This window comes from Leucoraja erinacea, chromosome 4 (assembly GCF_028641065.1).
Source record: "Leucoraja erinacea ecotype New England chromosome 4, Leri_hhj_1, whole genome shotgun sequence".
NCBI classification, from domain to species: domain Eukaryota; kingdom Metazoa; phylum Chordata; class Chondrichthyes; order Rajiformes; family Rajidae; genus Leucoraja; species Leucoraja erinaceus.
In genome coordinates, this window is record NC_073380.1 from 22,797,673 (window position 1) to 22,812,070 (window position 14,398).

At 41.1% G+C, this 14,398-nt stretch overlaps 1 protein-coding gene across 2 annotated transcripts in view; it reads right to left on the reverse strand.

Moving 5' to 3' along the window:
- The window catches only part of col22a1 (collagen, type XXII, alpha 1), a 260,574-nt gene that overhangs the window by 141,868 nt on the left and 104,308 nt on the right, over positions 1-14,398 (reverse strand). For both annotated transcript variants that reach the window (XM_055633867.1, XM_055633868.1), the window contains exon 13: positions 7,538-7,591. In XM_055633867.1, the coding sequence (XP_055489842.1) occupies positions 7,538-7,591 (54 nt within the window). The remainder of the gene's footprint in view (positions 1-7,537; positions 7,592-14,398) is intronic.

Consider the following 14,398-nt stretch of genomic DNA (forward strand, 5'->3'; position numbering starts at 1 on the left):
AGGTTCAAGGTTCACATTTATTTGTCACATGCACCAATTAAGGTACAGTGAAATGAGTTACTATGCAGCCATACAATTAAAAATAACACAATACACAATAGAATTTGACATAAACATCCCCACAGCATTCTTCACTGTGATGAAAGTCAATAAAGTTCAGTCAGTCTTCCACCTTTGTTCACCCGTGGACGGAGGCCTTGACCCTCTGTAGTCGCCGCTACGGATGGCCCAATGTGCAAGCCCTCTCATCGGGATGATCGAAGCTCCGACGTCGGGACAGATTGAACACACTCGGTTGGAGTTCCCGAACCGGCCACTTCCTTACCGGAGACCGCGGCTTCAGGATATTATAGGCCGCAGGCCGGCGGTCGGAGCTCTTCTCCGTGCGATCCCCGGCAAGGCAGCGAGAAGCAACAAGGAAAAAATTTGCATCTCCGTTGAGTTACGTGACTGAAAACGGTTTACCCTATTCCCCCGCCCCACCCCGAACATAAGACATACCGAGAGACACTAAAACATACATTTGGACAAACTAAAAAAACAAAAAAAGTAAAAATCACGAACCCGCTGTTGACAAGGCAGCTGACGAACAGCGTCACCCGATGAGTGTTAGTGTACAGGGTGATCATTGGTTTGGGCGGACTTGGTGGACAGAAGTGCCTGTTTCTGCGCTGTAACTCTAAAGTCTAAAATTAAAGTGAACTCCTATCAATTAGTGCCTTTAATCTTGCTGATGTAGTGCAGAATACAAGGTCATTCACTCCCTTGGATAAATTGTGCCAATACTTTTCTTTATGAGAAAAATGTTTCCATATATTTATATTTAAAATGGAATCTCAAGTGATCTTAACTTGACACCATTAATCAGAAAGACAAAGAGAATATCACTTTAAAGTTCCACAGATGTTCCTTAAGGGGATTAGGCCTGATATGAAGGAGATCCGACACTGCATTGCTTTATTATTTTTATTGTTTTAAGTTACACCCAAGTCTTATTTTGGGGAAAATATATACTTAGATCATGTCAGTGCGAGTATCAACCTGCAAATGCAGTAATCATATGTATTAAGTTCTGTTGCCTTCAATCAGGGATCAGTAACCCTTTAAACAATTAGCACAAGCTACCAAGATCCCTCCCCCCCCCCCCCGATACATTTGTTTGTTTATTTAGATATGTGCCAAATCTCTTGTGACTAGTGTGAAGTGTTTCCCAAATATCCGTTTTCCAATTTGAGAGCTAAATGTATTACAATCATGAGATGGTCTTAACATTTGCCTTCAAGCCAATGGTTCCAGACCTGCTACCATGTATAATACTGCAGTCTGTTCAACCTCTACTTGTAGCTAATACCTTATAACCAGGCCACATTCAGTCTGAAGAAGGCTCCAGACCCAAAATGTCACCAATTACTTCTATCCAGTAATGCTGCCTGTTCCACCGAGTTACTCCAATATTTTATGTCTATCTTCAGCATTTAAGTAAATTGGGAGGAGCAATCTTTAGTTACCAGTCATGCAACAATAGGTGCTTTAGACCTGCCAAGGCAATGCTTGCAGTTACATTTGTAGTCACAACTAAATTAAACTTTCTTGAAGTGTCTTCAGCTAAAACAATTCAACAACTTTCCTTGTGCAATCATTTGATACAACTGACCTCACTAGCATAATTTAACGCTGATTTGTTAAATACAAACTTTCTTTATTCCCAACTTTCCCTGTGTTGTCTGCCAGTGAATCAGCCATTTGTTCTCTGCTGAGAAATGACATTTTCTTCCGGTAATATTTCAAACCCTTCATCCTCCTCATACACCCACTTCTTCCTCAAATATCGTCCGATGGTAAAATGTTTTTTTGTCAGCACTATTTCAACTTAAACTGGTATAAAGAAAGCACTAACAAGTACTGAAAGGAAATAACAAATTAAGTAATGTTGAGCCAACAGAAGTTTGAATGCATTGTTCTGGTGTTGCTATTCTTTTGAGTGATCAGTTGGTACAAGTTCCAAATTAGTTTTGAATATTGTTATCCAAGATACTCAGATTCTATTCATCACCATGTAAATCACAGTCCTTTAAATTTATTGTTATTTGTTACATTCCAGTGCATTTGAACTTAAAACATAGGATAATGGCTCAGAAGTTATTTCACACCATGTTTAGTTCAATTTAGTTTAGAAATACAGCAGGGAAACAGGCCCTTGGCTCATCAAATCCATGCTGACCAGCGATAACCCGTACACTAGTTCTATCCGACACTAGGGACAATGTGCAGAAGCCAATTAACTTACAAACTTGCATGACTTTGCAACGTGAGAGGAAATGGGAGCACTCAGATGAAGCCCACATGGTCATAGGGGGAACACACAAACTCTATCCAGACAGCACCCGTAGTCAGGAATGAACCCAGGTCTATGGCGCTGGAAGCAGGAACTCTACCACTGTGCCACTGTGCCACCCTTAAACCTTTGTGGCACATTTCAGAGCCATCAAATTTTACTTGAATTATGACATATTGCAAAGCAAGCGCTGTCTGCGGAGGGCGCTCAGCATCGCCAAGGACTGCTCTCACCCCAACCATGGACTGTTTACCCTCCTACTATCCGGGAGGCGCTACAGGTCTCTCCGTTGCCGAACCAGCAGGTCAAGGAACAGCTTCTTCCCGGCGGCTGTCACTCTACTCAACAACGTACCTCGGTGACTGCCAATCACCACCCCCCCCCCGGACACTTACTATTATTTATTCAAATCATTTGCTATGTCGCTCTTCCAGGGAGATGCTAAATGCATTTCGTTGTCTCTGTACTGTACACTGACAATGACAATTAAAAAATTGAATCTGAATCTGAATCTATTGTATGGTTCTTAGGAGTCAAAACAACATTTTTTGGCAAAATATTTTTTGGAATATTTTAACAATATTCGTGAAGCTCATAATGTGTGAGAGTTTCAATTTTGAGGATTCACTGTGTAACTCTCTGTGTAATTCTCTGTGTAACACCAAGCCGAAACAGACTGTTGGTTGCAGTGTACCCTTCCCCACTGATGCATTCCAAGAGGTTGCATGTCAGCATGATATCAGCAGCAATTTTCTTTGCAGCTGTTAAAGGAACACACCAGCTGTTTGTGGTTTGTTTGGTTTGTTTGTTTATTTGTCTTTTTGCACAAAGTCCGCGAGCATTGCCACTCTTCATTTCACTGCACATCTCGTATGTGTATGTGATGAATAAACTTGACTTGACTTGACTTGACACAACATAAGCAAGACTCTCCCAGGTAAAGGGCAGTGATGCTGATGAATGAATGGGTGCTATAACCAACAATAAAGAGCAATAAACCAATACTCCCCGCCTCTATTTCACCTGTAGCACCTAGACCTTGGAACATTAAGCTGCCACGCCTGTCCTTCTCTTCGCCAGGGTTCCGTAATGGCTACAACATCCAAGTCACATGAATCTATCCACACCCTGAGTTCATCTGCCTTACCCATCAGACCTCAAGATTGAAAATAAATGCAATTTAATCCAACAGTCCTGCCTTGCTCCCTGCTGCGCTCCTGTCTATCCTATCCACTGAACTTGCCTTCACCACCTTCCATAACCTTCATCACCTTCCATCAGTCAGACATAGCTCTTAGGGCTAACAGAATCAAGGGATATGGTGAAAAAGGAGGGTACTGATTCTGGATGATCAGCCATGATCATATTGAACGGCGGTGCTGGCTCGAAGGGCCAAATGGCCTACTCCTGTACCTACTTTATATGTTTCTATAATGACTATCAGTCTCTCACTTGCCTCAGTCCTGCACTGGACCCCGTTCCCCTAATTTAAAACCATCCACGTAGCACTAGCAGCCAGGATATTGGTTGCCCTCCAGTTCAGGTGCAACATATACAGATCACCTCTTCCCGTGAAGGGATTCCAATGTTCAAAAATCTGCAGCCCTGCTACCTACACTAACTCCTCGCCCTCTTTTTGTGAGCATGTGATTATTGAAAGGTGAACTTAGAGGATTAAAATATTTTTTTCTTATGTATAGAAGAAAGGGTTCCGTACATCGATGCTGTTCAAGGAAGGGGCCCACACAAGGCATTTAGTCCATGCAGAAGAAAACTTATGAAGCTCGCCACTTTGTTTAGGCACTTCTGACCAGCTAGCTCAACATCCTCACAGACAGTGATCAACTACAGAAATGAGGGGGAAGAAAGTAAAGGTCTCTTGTAATAGCAGCAATATATTTGTCTAGAAAGTGGTCTGCACCTATTTTTGGTGTGCTAAAGCATGCCTGTGTTTAGTAATAACATATAATCAGTCTGGGAAAAGAAATTGCATGGTTGGCCAGAATCCAGCTTGTAACAATATATTTTATACACCACAATAAGTGCTATTCCCAGCCAATTTTACATACCCACTGGCAGTTTCTGCATGAAGAAGGGCATTAACCCTGAAGGACATATTCTTTACTGGATACAAACAGTGCATTGCTGCAATGTGACTGTCATTAATGAGAAAATAGTCACAGAGGGAGAGGGACAGCTCCCATTTGCACTCAAAGGAACAATTAGGCTGATTAGGTAACAGGAGGAAGATCCTGGGTTTAAAAAGGAACTGCAGATGCTGGTTTAAACCGAAGACACAAAAAGCTGGAGTATCTCAGCGGAACAGGCAGCATCTCTGGAGAAAAGTAATGGGTGACATTTTGGGTCGAGATCCTTCCCGTGTTTGGCAGAAATAAGAGGCCCTCCACATAAGGTGCCTAAGTAACCAATAGCTGCAGTTGCTTCCGACAGTGGTGAGGATCTGCACACTGGTGTAATGCTTGAAGACATTTCATGATCTCATGGCATGGTGAGATCTTCACATCACTGTTTACATGTGTGGACTGGTCATAAGGTCTTAAGTGGTAGGAGCAGAATTATGTAATTCGGCCCATCAGATCTACTCCACCATTCAATCATGGCTAATCTATCTCTCCCTCCTAACCCCATTCTCCTGCCTTCTCCCCATAACCGCCGACATCCTCCAGAGATTGTATTTTATTCTAGAGGTCTGAACGATGTGTCACTCATCAGGAAATACAGATGCTATGTCCCCTGATGCCATGCCATTTCATTAAGGGCGAAACAAATACACAAATACTATGGTCGCTTATTGCATACTTGAGACCAGGAAAACATGAAGTGCGCTAATGTAAATTGTGAGTGTGAATGCCCAGATCAATTTTGTGGCAGACGTGATTTCATTGAGAGATAATAATCTGTGTGATCTCTTCAAGATTTAGTTGAAATCAAATCACATGGCATCCATAAAACACGTCCTACAGAGTGATTTAATTACGAGTCTCCTCAATTTATCCTGTTCCATAGGAGAGGCGAGGTTCAGACATGATCAGGGAGATATAGTGTGCCAGCTGTGCATGAGGTTTTATGCATGATAGAATATGGAACCTAGAACAGTACAGCACATGAACAGGCCCTTCGACGCACACTATCTGTGCCGAAAATGATCCCAAGACCTTCTCTCATTTAACTTACGTAATCTGTATCCCACCATTCCATGCACACCCATATGGCTATGCAAAAGCCTCTTAAATATCACTATTGTATCTGCCTCGCCTACCAACTGACAGCGTGTTCCAGGCACTCACCACCCTCTGTGTAAATATGTTGCCCTGCACATCTCCTTTAAACATTGCCCTTCTCACCTTAGTGCTATGCCCTCTAGTATTTGATTTTTTTCCATCCTGGGAAAAATAATCTGACTATTTCTGCTATCTATGCTTCCCATAATTTTATATACTCTGTCAGGTCTCCCTGCAATTTACGGCATTCCAGAGGGAAAAAAAAATGTGTCTGTCCAACCTCTCCCTGTAGCTAATACCCCCTAATCCATGCATCATTCTAGATAACCTCTTTTGCACCCGTTCCAAAGCCCCCACATACTTCCTGTAATCAAGCCATTACTGCATAAGATACAGGAGCAGACGTAGGCCATTCAGCATATCATGGGTTTTGAACATGGATGATATACTTTGCCCCAGGGACAACCTGAACCTCATGCCATACTCCAAATGCTGTCTAGCCAAGGTCCAACATGACTTTCTGACTTATACTCAATGCCTTAACCTATGAAAGCAGACACACCTTGTATACCACTCTATCTACTTGTGCTGCCACTTTCAGGGAGCTATAGACTTGAATGCCAAGATATCTGTACTTAAATTCTGTTACGGGTCATGCCACAAATTGTAGATTTTCCTCTTACATTTGACCTCCCAAAGAGCAACACCACAAACTTGCTCAGTTTAAACTCCATCTGCCATTTCTCCACCCACCTCTGTAGCTGATCTATATCCATCTGTGTACCTTTTGGCAGATAGAAATAGCAAGGCTAAGTGCCTGAAGGTGTACCAAGAATTGGGTTAAAGACTTTATCACTGCAGAGGGATTAATTTGTAGAACAAGATGACCATTATTGGAGAGAAAGCCACCGTAGGACCTATGCTGCCTGCTTTGAAACAGGTGAGATCATGACTATAGCTTGGTGGGATTAAGAAGAGGTTGATTTTGTGAACAACTATCAAAACTAAGGCAGAAGGGGTATGGAGTAGCTAACAATGGCATTCAACAAGGGCGGTCACGGTGGCACAATGGTATAGTTGCTGCCTTACAGCGAATGCGGCACCGGAGACCCAGGTTCGATCCTGACCACGGGTGCTGTCTGTACGGAGTTTGGACGTTCTCCCCGTGACCTGTATGCGTTTTCTCAGAGATCTTTGGTTTCCTCCCACACTCCAAAGACGTACAGGTTTGTAGGTTAATTGGCAAGGTGTAAATGTAAAAATTATCTTGAGTGGGTGTAGGATAGTGTTAATGTGTGGGGATCGCAGGTCGGCGTGGACTCGGTGGGCCAAAGGGCCTGTTTCCATGCTGTATCGCAGGTCGGCGTGGACTCGGTGGGCCAAAGGGCCTGTTTCCATGCTGTATCGCTAAACTAAACTAATCTTTGAGATAAGTGGGTAACTGAATGAACTGATCTACATTTTTATTGCCCGGTCATTTCAATGATCAACCTCACAGCACACGGCTGACATATTGTTGAACACTTTTGTCTATCTGTCACAGTTTGAACATAGTCAAGAAAGTGGACCTCATGAATAAGTCACCTGATACCTGAAGTAAAATAAAGGGGATTAATAAAATGTTACAAGCCAAAGGTGGGCTAGGCTGCATCAGAGATATTGTGTCATAACCTTTATGTTCTCACCTTTTTTAGCATCACATTTACTGCAAATAAGCATTATTTAAAAATGCTGCTGAGTATATATTATAGAGCCACATGCGTGTGGCAATCAGTTGGGTCAATCTCAACCTAGTGATTATTGAAGCCATTAAACTTGTTGAACAAAATTACAATTTTTGTACTCTGTCCACTATTATTATCCCACACCCAACTGTTAAAACTATTCATACTTCAGGAATAATTATCGACATTATTCAGATAGTTAAGTGCAATTCTGGGGACTGTGATGATTATCTTACCTTTCCGCCCGTCTCGCCTGGTTGCCCTGCCTGTCCTTTAATACCAGCATCACCCTAGAAACCAGAAATAAGGCTCAGGTTAAAGCTATGGAGATTACCAACAAACTCCCCTTCTCACAATTAATCAATGAAAAAATTATAAAGAATTTATTATCTTTGATTTAACAAGAATGATTATGCTTACAAGATTTTTAAAATGTTCTGCACTTAATTTCTTTCAGCATATACTATGTAATAGCAATAATTTGTTTTATCGTATTAAATCGTATCGAAGTACTATACACAAAACAATATTTTTGCCATGCAACAAATATTGTTCTGCACTATTCATTTCATGATAATGACATTCCAAACAATGCGATGATTGAGTAATGTGAGTAGTTTAAGTTAACTGCTGGGTCATTGGTATTGTGCAGGACACTGCAAGAACTTCAGAAAGCTCACAGACAACCAGTTTCCACCTTTAGAGCAGAGAGAAGTTCAGATAAAGAGTATATAATTGGATCGCACTTCCAGCAATCAACACACTTCTTCAGTAATATGCTAGAACTTCAACCTGAATAGGAGGAAACATTTGAAAAAAGGACAATAAAATTAAACTGACAGATAAGGTGCTTATAGGAAGCAACTGCAGATGCTGGTATATACTGAAGATATTCAAACTGCTGAAGCAACTCAGCGGGTAAGACAGCATCTCTGGATAAAAGGAACATGCGATGTTTCAGGTCGGATCCCTTCTTCGGACTTCAGACTGCTTCCACCCGGAACTTCACCTGTTCCTTTTCTCCTGAGATCCTGCCTGACCCGTTGAGTTGCTCCAGCACTAAGTATCTATCATCAGATGAGGTGCTTGTGTGATTGAAAGCTAAGAAACACAACATTCCGAGACCACCAAGTTTTAGTGGCAAGAAAGAAGATCAACAAATTAGGACTTCCAGAATCAGTGTGCTATCAGGGAGAATGTGTACAATGCGTGCACATGCTGTCATAGAAATAAGTGCCATGTCTAGTCAGTTTCTAGTCAACTTCTGAAAGTTAATTATAGTGACTTGATGATAGTTATACAGTTGAATGGCAAGAAAAATGGCTAGTATTCCTCTAGCTGGTTATTTCATGGCACTTGATTCGGTGGGTGTGAAAGTAATGTGTCACGTATCAGTCCTTGCCAGAATGCTGTTGAAGTCTTGCTGAATGCATACAAGTCCTGTCATGCAGTCTGCTCAGATGAAATGAAGGTCAATCAAATGTGCCCTGACATAATGTTTTCAACACCCTGATATTTGACCCACTGTTCTCTAGTCCCAACAGTCCCAATTTACCACAAACTGTTGTGTTGCTGTGGACAAGAACCATGCCCAGATTGTAAACAATGCCATAGGTAATCACAAAGTGAGACTCTCAGATAGTGCGGAGAACATTCCAGGCTAGTTCAAGCTCTGCTGAAAAATATTGATGGCTGCTCTGCAATACTAAGTGTACTCTGACTTTGATATTTTCAGAACTTACTCGAATCCTTAGTAATGCAAGGATCCATGGATTGAGTGTATAATCTGTGACCTTCAAGAACGAACCATAGATCCATTGGACAAAATATGGTGAGCACAACAGATACCCCAAAAATAAACAAAGCATGTAAACTGCTGAAACATATCCCATTTACTGTATATACTCTCTGCTGTTATTGGAACACATAGTTCAGGGAGAAATGGTGCTCTCTGATCCCGAACAAGCCAAGGCTCATGTTGAGCTCTTATAGCCATATGTGTACGGTTTACCATGTCCCACATATATTTTACAAAATTTCAGCCTTTATTGAATACCTTGCTTTTATTTATTTCCTACATTTAATATGGGGGGGGGACCTTGTGTTTTACAGAGGCACAGCAAAGAATAAATGTACATGCTCTATCAATGAAAGGGCATAATGTGTTAGAATATTCAGAAGCTTGGTTCAGAAGCTTGGTTCAACAAATGGATCTTACACATCATCTTAAAAGGAGGTGAAGAGGTGGAGATGATTTGTTGAAGAGAGGAATTCCAGAATATAGGTCTTAGATGACTGAAGATAATGCTACTTGCAATGAAATGGATTTAAATGATACAATAGTTGGAGGCAGAAAAAGTAGAGCAATTATCAGTTACACAGATAGAAAGCCATGAACAGATTCAAACAATCTTGAGGAAAGATCATGATGCAGTCTAGTTTAGCAATCCCAAAGATATAAACCATCCAGCCACCTAGTTTTTAACAGTGTATCCCTCATGCCCCCTTAATCTTTCTGCCATTTGTCTTCATTACCTCTGTGGCAGTTCATTGCAAAATTTAAATGTTTTGCATCAAATAGTCATTCCTGTATGTTTCCTCTTGTGGATTGGAGCTTGAATATGAAAATTAATGTAAAGACCTTTGTCATAGGCATTGAAGATGTTAAAATGGTTAATAAAAAAATCCAACAGGTCCATGAAGTTCTATGATCTTATAACAGTTAGTTAAAAACAATGATAATGTGTAATGTCTTTCATGCAGTTTACAACTTCCCCAGAAGTGAGACCACCATTAGTGATAGTTTTGCAAGCCATGCGTCCAAATTCATAGGATTAATTCAAGCACACTGCACTCACCAATTATCTGCCTTGACATGTGTTTTTGGATTGATAGCACTGAACTTGCAATATAGAAGTGCCTGTGTATTGCACTATTTCAGAAATTTGGTTCCATCGATGTCAATGAAATTAATTGGTAAGAGCAGAATACCTTGTACAGGTAAATAATGCGTGATCTGAGGGGAGAATGTTCCTGTAAAGGGGCTTCCCACTACGGCTACCTAATTTGCGAGTTTAGAAAAGTTTAGGAGAGTTTGAAAAAATGTCATGTTGAAGACTTACTTCGACCTCTTTCGACTATGTTGCAGACTAGCCTCGACTAGTTTCGGGAAAATTGACACCGAATAGTGGAGAGCGAAGACGACCTCCTACTACCTCCATTCGACCTCCCTTCGACTATGTTGAAGACTATCTATGACTACCTTCGACTACCTCAGACTACCCTCGATTACCTACAAATAACTTGCCAACCTTCTACGACTTAATTCGACTAAACCTACGAGTAAAAAAAGTATTGATTTTTTCAATGGCAACCATTTTTTACTTGCGGGCATTTTTCTTGGTAGAGCCTTTGAGAGAGAACCTAAGTTTTTCAAGCTTTAAATTGTAGAGCACCTCCTTGATCCAGCTGGTGTGTGTCGGGGGACAGGTAAGCCTCCAGTTAAGCAAGATCAGTGTCCGGGCTAACAAGGTTGTAAAAGCCAGGACCCGCTTCAACGCAACAGAGAGGTTGGTGTTGGGAGGAATACCAAAAATGTCTGACAGTGGGTTTGGAGAAATAGTCTGGCCATAGGCTCTGCTTAGCACGTCGAAAGCACTCCTCCAAAAGGTTGCTAGCTTAGGGCAAGACCAGAACATATGGCTATGGTTGGCAGGAGATTGATTACATCTGTTGCAGGTGTCCCTAACAGCGGGGTAAATTCTAGATAATCTTGCATTTGTGTCGTGGACTTTGTGAAGGACTTTGCATAGGATTAGGCCATGACGGGCACATACGGACAGAGAATGGATCAAATGCAAGGCAGAGTCCCATTGCTGGTCTGTTAGTTTCGTATTCAGCTCGCCCTCCCACACAGCTTTTAATGAGGTATGAGGTTTCAATATAACCGACCCTAACAAGTTATACAAAACAGAGATGCATTTCTTCCGGTTGAGGTCTAGCGCTAGGATGGTATCAGTCAGGGTTTTAGGGGGGCGATTTGGGAAATGGGGGAATGTCTTCTTTCCTCTTCTAACAGGAGAGTTACAAAGACCTCCTAGGACCTCGTGTCCACCATGCTGCGGGTATGAGTCAAGGGCAAACTCGCCAGAACTCGTGGATTAGGTCGCCGCAGTGGGACAGCCCTTTAAGTTCTGTCTTAAATTCAATCCACAAATCGATATTTTATGGTTTTTAGCAAACTTCCCATCATGACTCATTCACAATCATGCTGAATTTAATATAAAAGTAATTAATTTCCACATAGCTAATGGCAAAATGCATTGCAATAAATCAAGAGATTCAAAATCTCATTTTTACATCTTTACATCATATCCTATGAGAACTTAAGATAGACAAAACTGCTGGAGAAACTCAGTGGGTGCGGCAGCATCTATGGAGCGAAGGAAACAGGCAACGTTTCGGGCCAAAACCTTTCTTCAGTGTGAATTTAGTTGAAAAGTTTATCTGCTTGGAGTGAAGGTGAATTTACTTGTGCGTTATACTAATAAATTTTAATTTTGTTTTTATTAAACAACTTTATTTTAATTGTCTCAAACTTTTGTTTATAAAATCAGCCTTTCATGGGTGAAAGCAACTAAAGCAACAAATTTATGTGGGATTGAATGAATCTTTATGCAATGTAAAAGCAAATCCCTTGAGATAAAACGTGCAAAACATGAGGTGAAAAATCATTAAACTGAGGAATCAACATCAAACAGCTCTTCAGCTAAGATGACCATTTGCCTATTATGTCGATATGTCACGAATGCATCTTATTCTGTTTTCGCCTGATCTAAATATGTCGACTCTTTTAAGAATGAAATGTCCCATGAAAACACTCAGCCAAATTGTCCAAAATAAAATCTCATAGTTACACGTAATGTCTGTAAAAATGTGATTAAAGCTGAATATTATAATGTCTTCATTTTTAATTAAAATAGAAAAATTCAGACAGTGACTTATTCCTAGCAAACAGCTGTAATCTTCTGTAACTAAATTAGGATCAGTTTCATTTCTGCTTTATTTTCATGTGGGTGTTTTAGCATTACATATTGTGTGGGAGAATTCCTTTCTGTCAGCCTGGAACATATTGCTTTCTTTGTTGGGAAATCCATCAATGGCCAAATGTCCTTTTTAGATCATTTTTATTCTCTGACTCCATATTGTGAACCGCAAATCCAACAATATCCAACCAGTTGTTTATAAATTCCTTCACCAATTTGTTTTAAGTTGAAGTCAAAAGTGAGTGAGTGTTGGCTGGAACATGAATGAAATAGTTTCTGTAAGTAAATTGATATGGATTCTATGTATTCATTATATGTAGAGCACTAAACTGTGGTAAGAATTTTAAATCAGTGTGCCTAAGTATTAGAACAACACAGACACAATAAAAATAAACAAGTACAGCAGATGCTATTATTATAAACTTTCTGTTTTGGATCAAGCAGCATCTGACTACACATAGAGAGGCATCAAGCAGGAGCAATTAATGACTGGAATGGGAAAGACGGCGAACAGTTGTGAATTAGTTTCGCATTTGAGATGTGCAAGACCGAATCACCCCATAATTAAAAAAACACTTTTGAATGATAATCATTGTTATTCTGGCACAGAAAGAGCCTAAAGGGCCTGTCCCACTTACGTGATTTTTTCGGCAAACTGCTGGCATCCGTCACAGTCGCAGCAGGTCGCTGAAAATTTTCAACAGGTTGAAAATCCAGCGGCGACCAGAAAAAGGTACGACTTTTTTGGCGACTACTCACAACCATACAGGTTTCACCCCGCGACATTGTCGTGAGTAGTCGCCCAAAGAGTTGTACCTTTTTCTGGTCACCACTGGATTTTCAACATGTTGAAAAGTTTTGGCGACTTGCTGCGACTATGACTGATGAAGGCCAAAGTGCCAAAAGCCTTTTTGACCACCTTATCTACCTGCGACTCGACCTTCAAGGAACCATGCACTTGCATTCCTAGATCCCTCTGCTCTACAACGCTCCACTAGAGGCCTACTATATACTGTGTAGGTCCTGCCCTTGATCGACATCCGGAAATGCAACTGATTGTGGATGATCAGCCATGATCAGAGTGAATGGCAGTGCTGACTCAAAGGCTCGAATGGCCTTCCGGCACCTATTGTGTATTGTCTCACACTTTTCTGTATTAAATTCCATCAAACATTCCTCCGCCCACCTAGCCAATCGACCCAGATACTGCTGCAAACTTTCACAACCATCTTCACTATCTGCAAAACCACTCACTTTTTTTATCATCATTTTGTTCATTTTCCAATGTTCTACAGATTCAGGATCAGTTCCTGTGGATTGGAGGGTAGCTAACATTATCCCACTTTTTAAGAAAGGCGGGAGAGAGAAAACAGGGAATTGTAGACCAGTTAGCCTGGGGAAGATGCTGGTCAATCGTAAAAGATAAAATAGCGGCACATTTGGATAGCAGTAACAGGATAGGTCCGTCAGCATGGATTTACGAAGGGGAAATCATGCCTGACTAATTTTCTGGAAATTTTTGAGGATGTAACTAGGAAAATGGACGAGGGAGAGCCAGTGGATGTGGTGTACCTGGACTTCCAGAAAGCATTTGATAAAGTCCCACATAGGAGATTAGTGGGCAAAATTAGGGCACATGGTATTGGAGGTAGAGTGCTGACATGGACAGAAAATTGGTTAGCAGACAGGAAACAAAGAATAGGGATTAACGGGTCCCTTTCAGAATGGCAGGCAGTGACTAGCGGGGTACTGCAAGGCTTGGTGCTCGGACCGCAGCTATTTACAATATACATCAATGATTTAAATGAAGGGATTGAAAGTAACATTAGCAAATTTGCAGAAGACACAAAGCTGGGTGGCAGTGCAGTGTTTCCACTTTGAAGGAAATTACCTAAATTTTGGGAAATTCTGGTTGTCATCGGGTAATTTTATGGAAATAAAATAATTTTGGGAAATTTTAGGAAATATCCGCAATCGGCCCACGGGATGTCAGCCACATCACAATTGAAAATGGCGCCGCTGGTGCAGTAGGAACATAAAATAACGCAAACA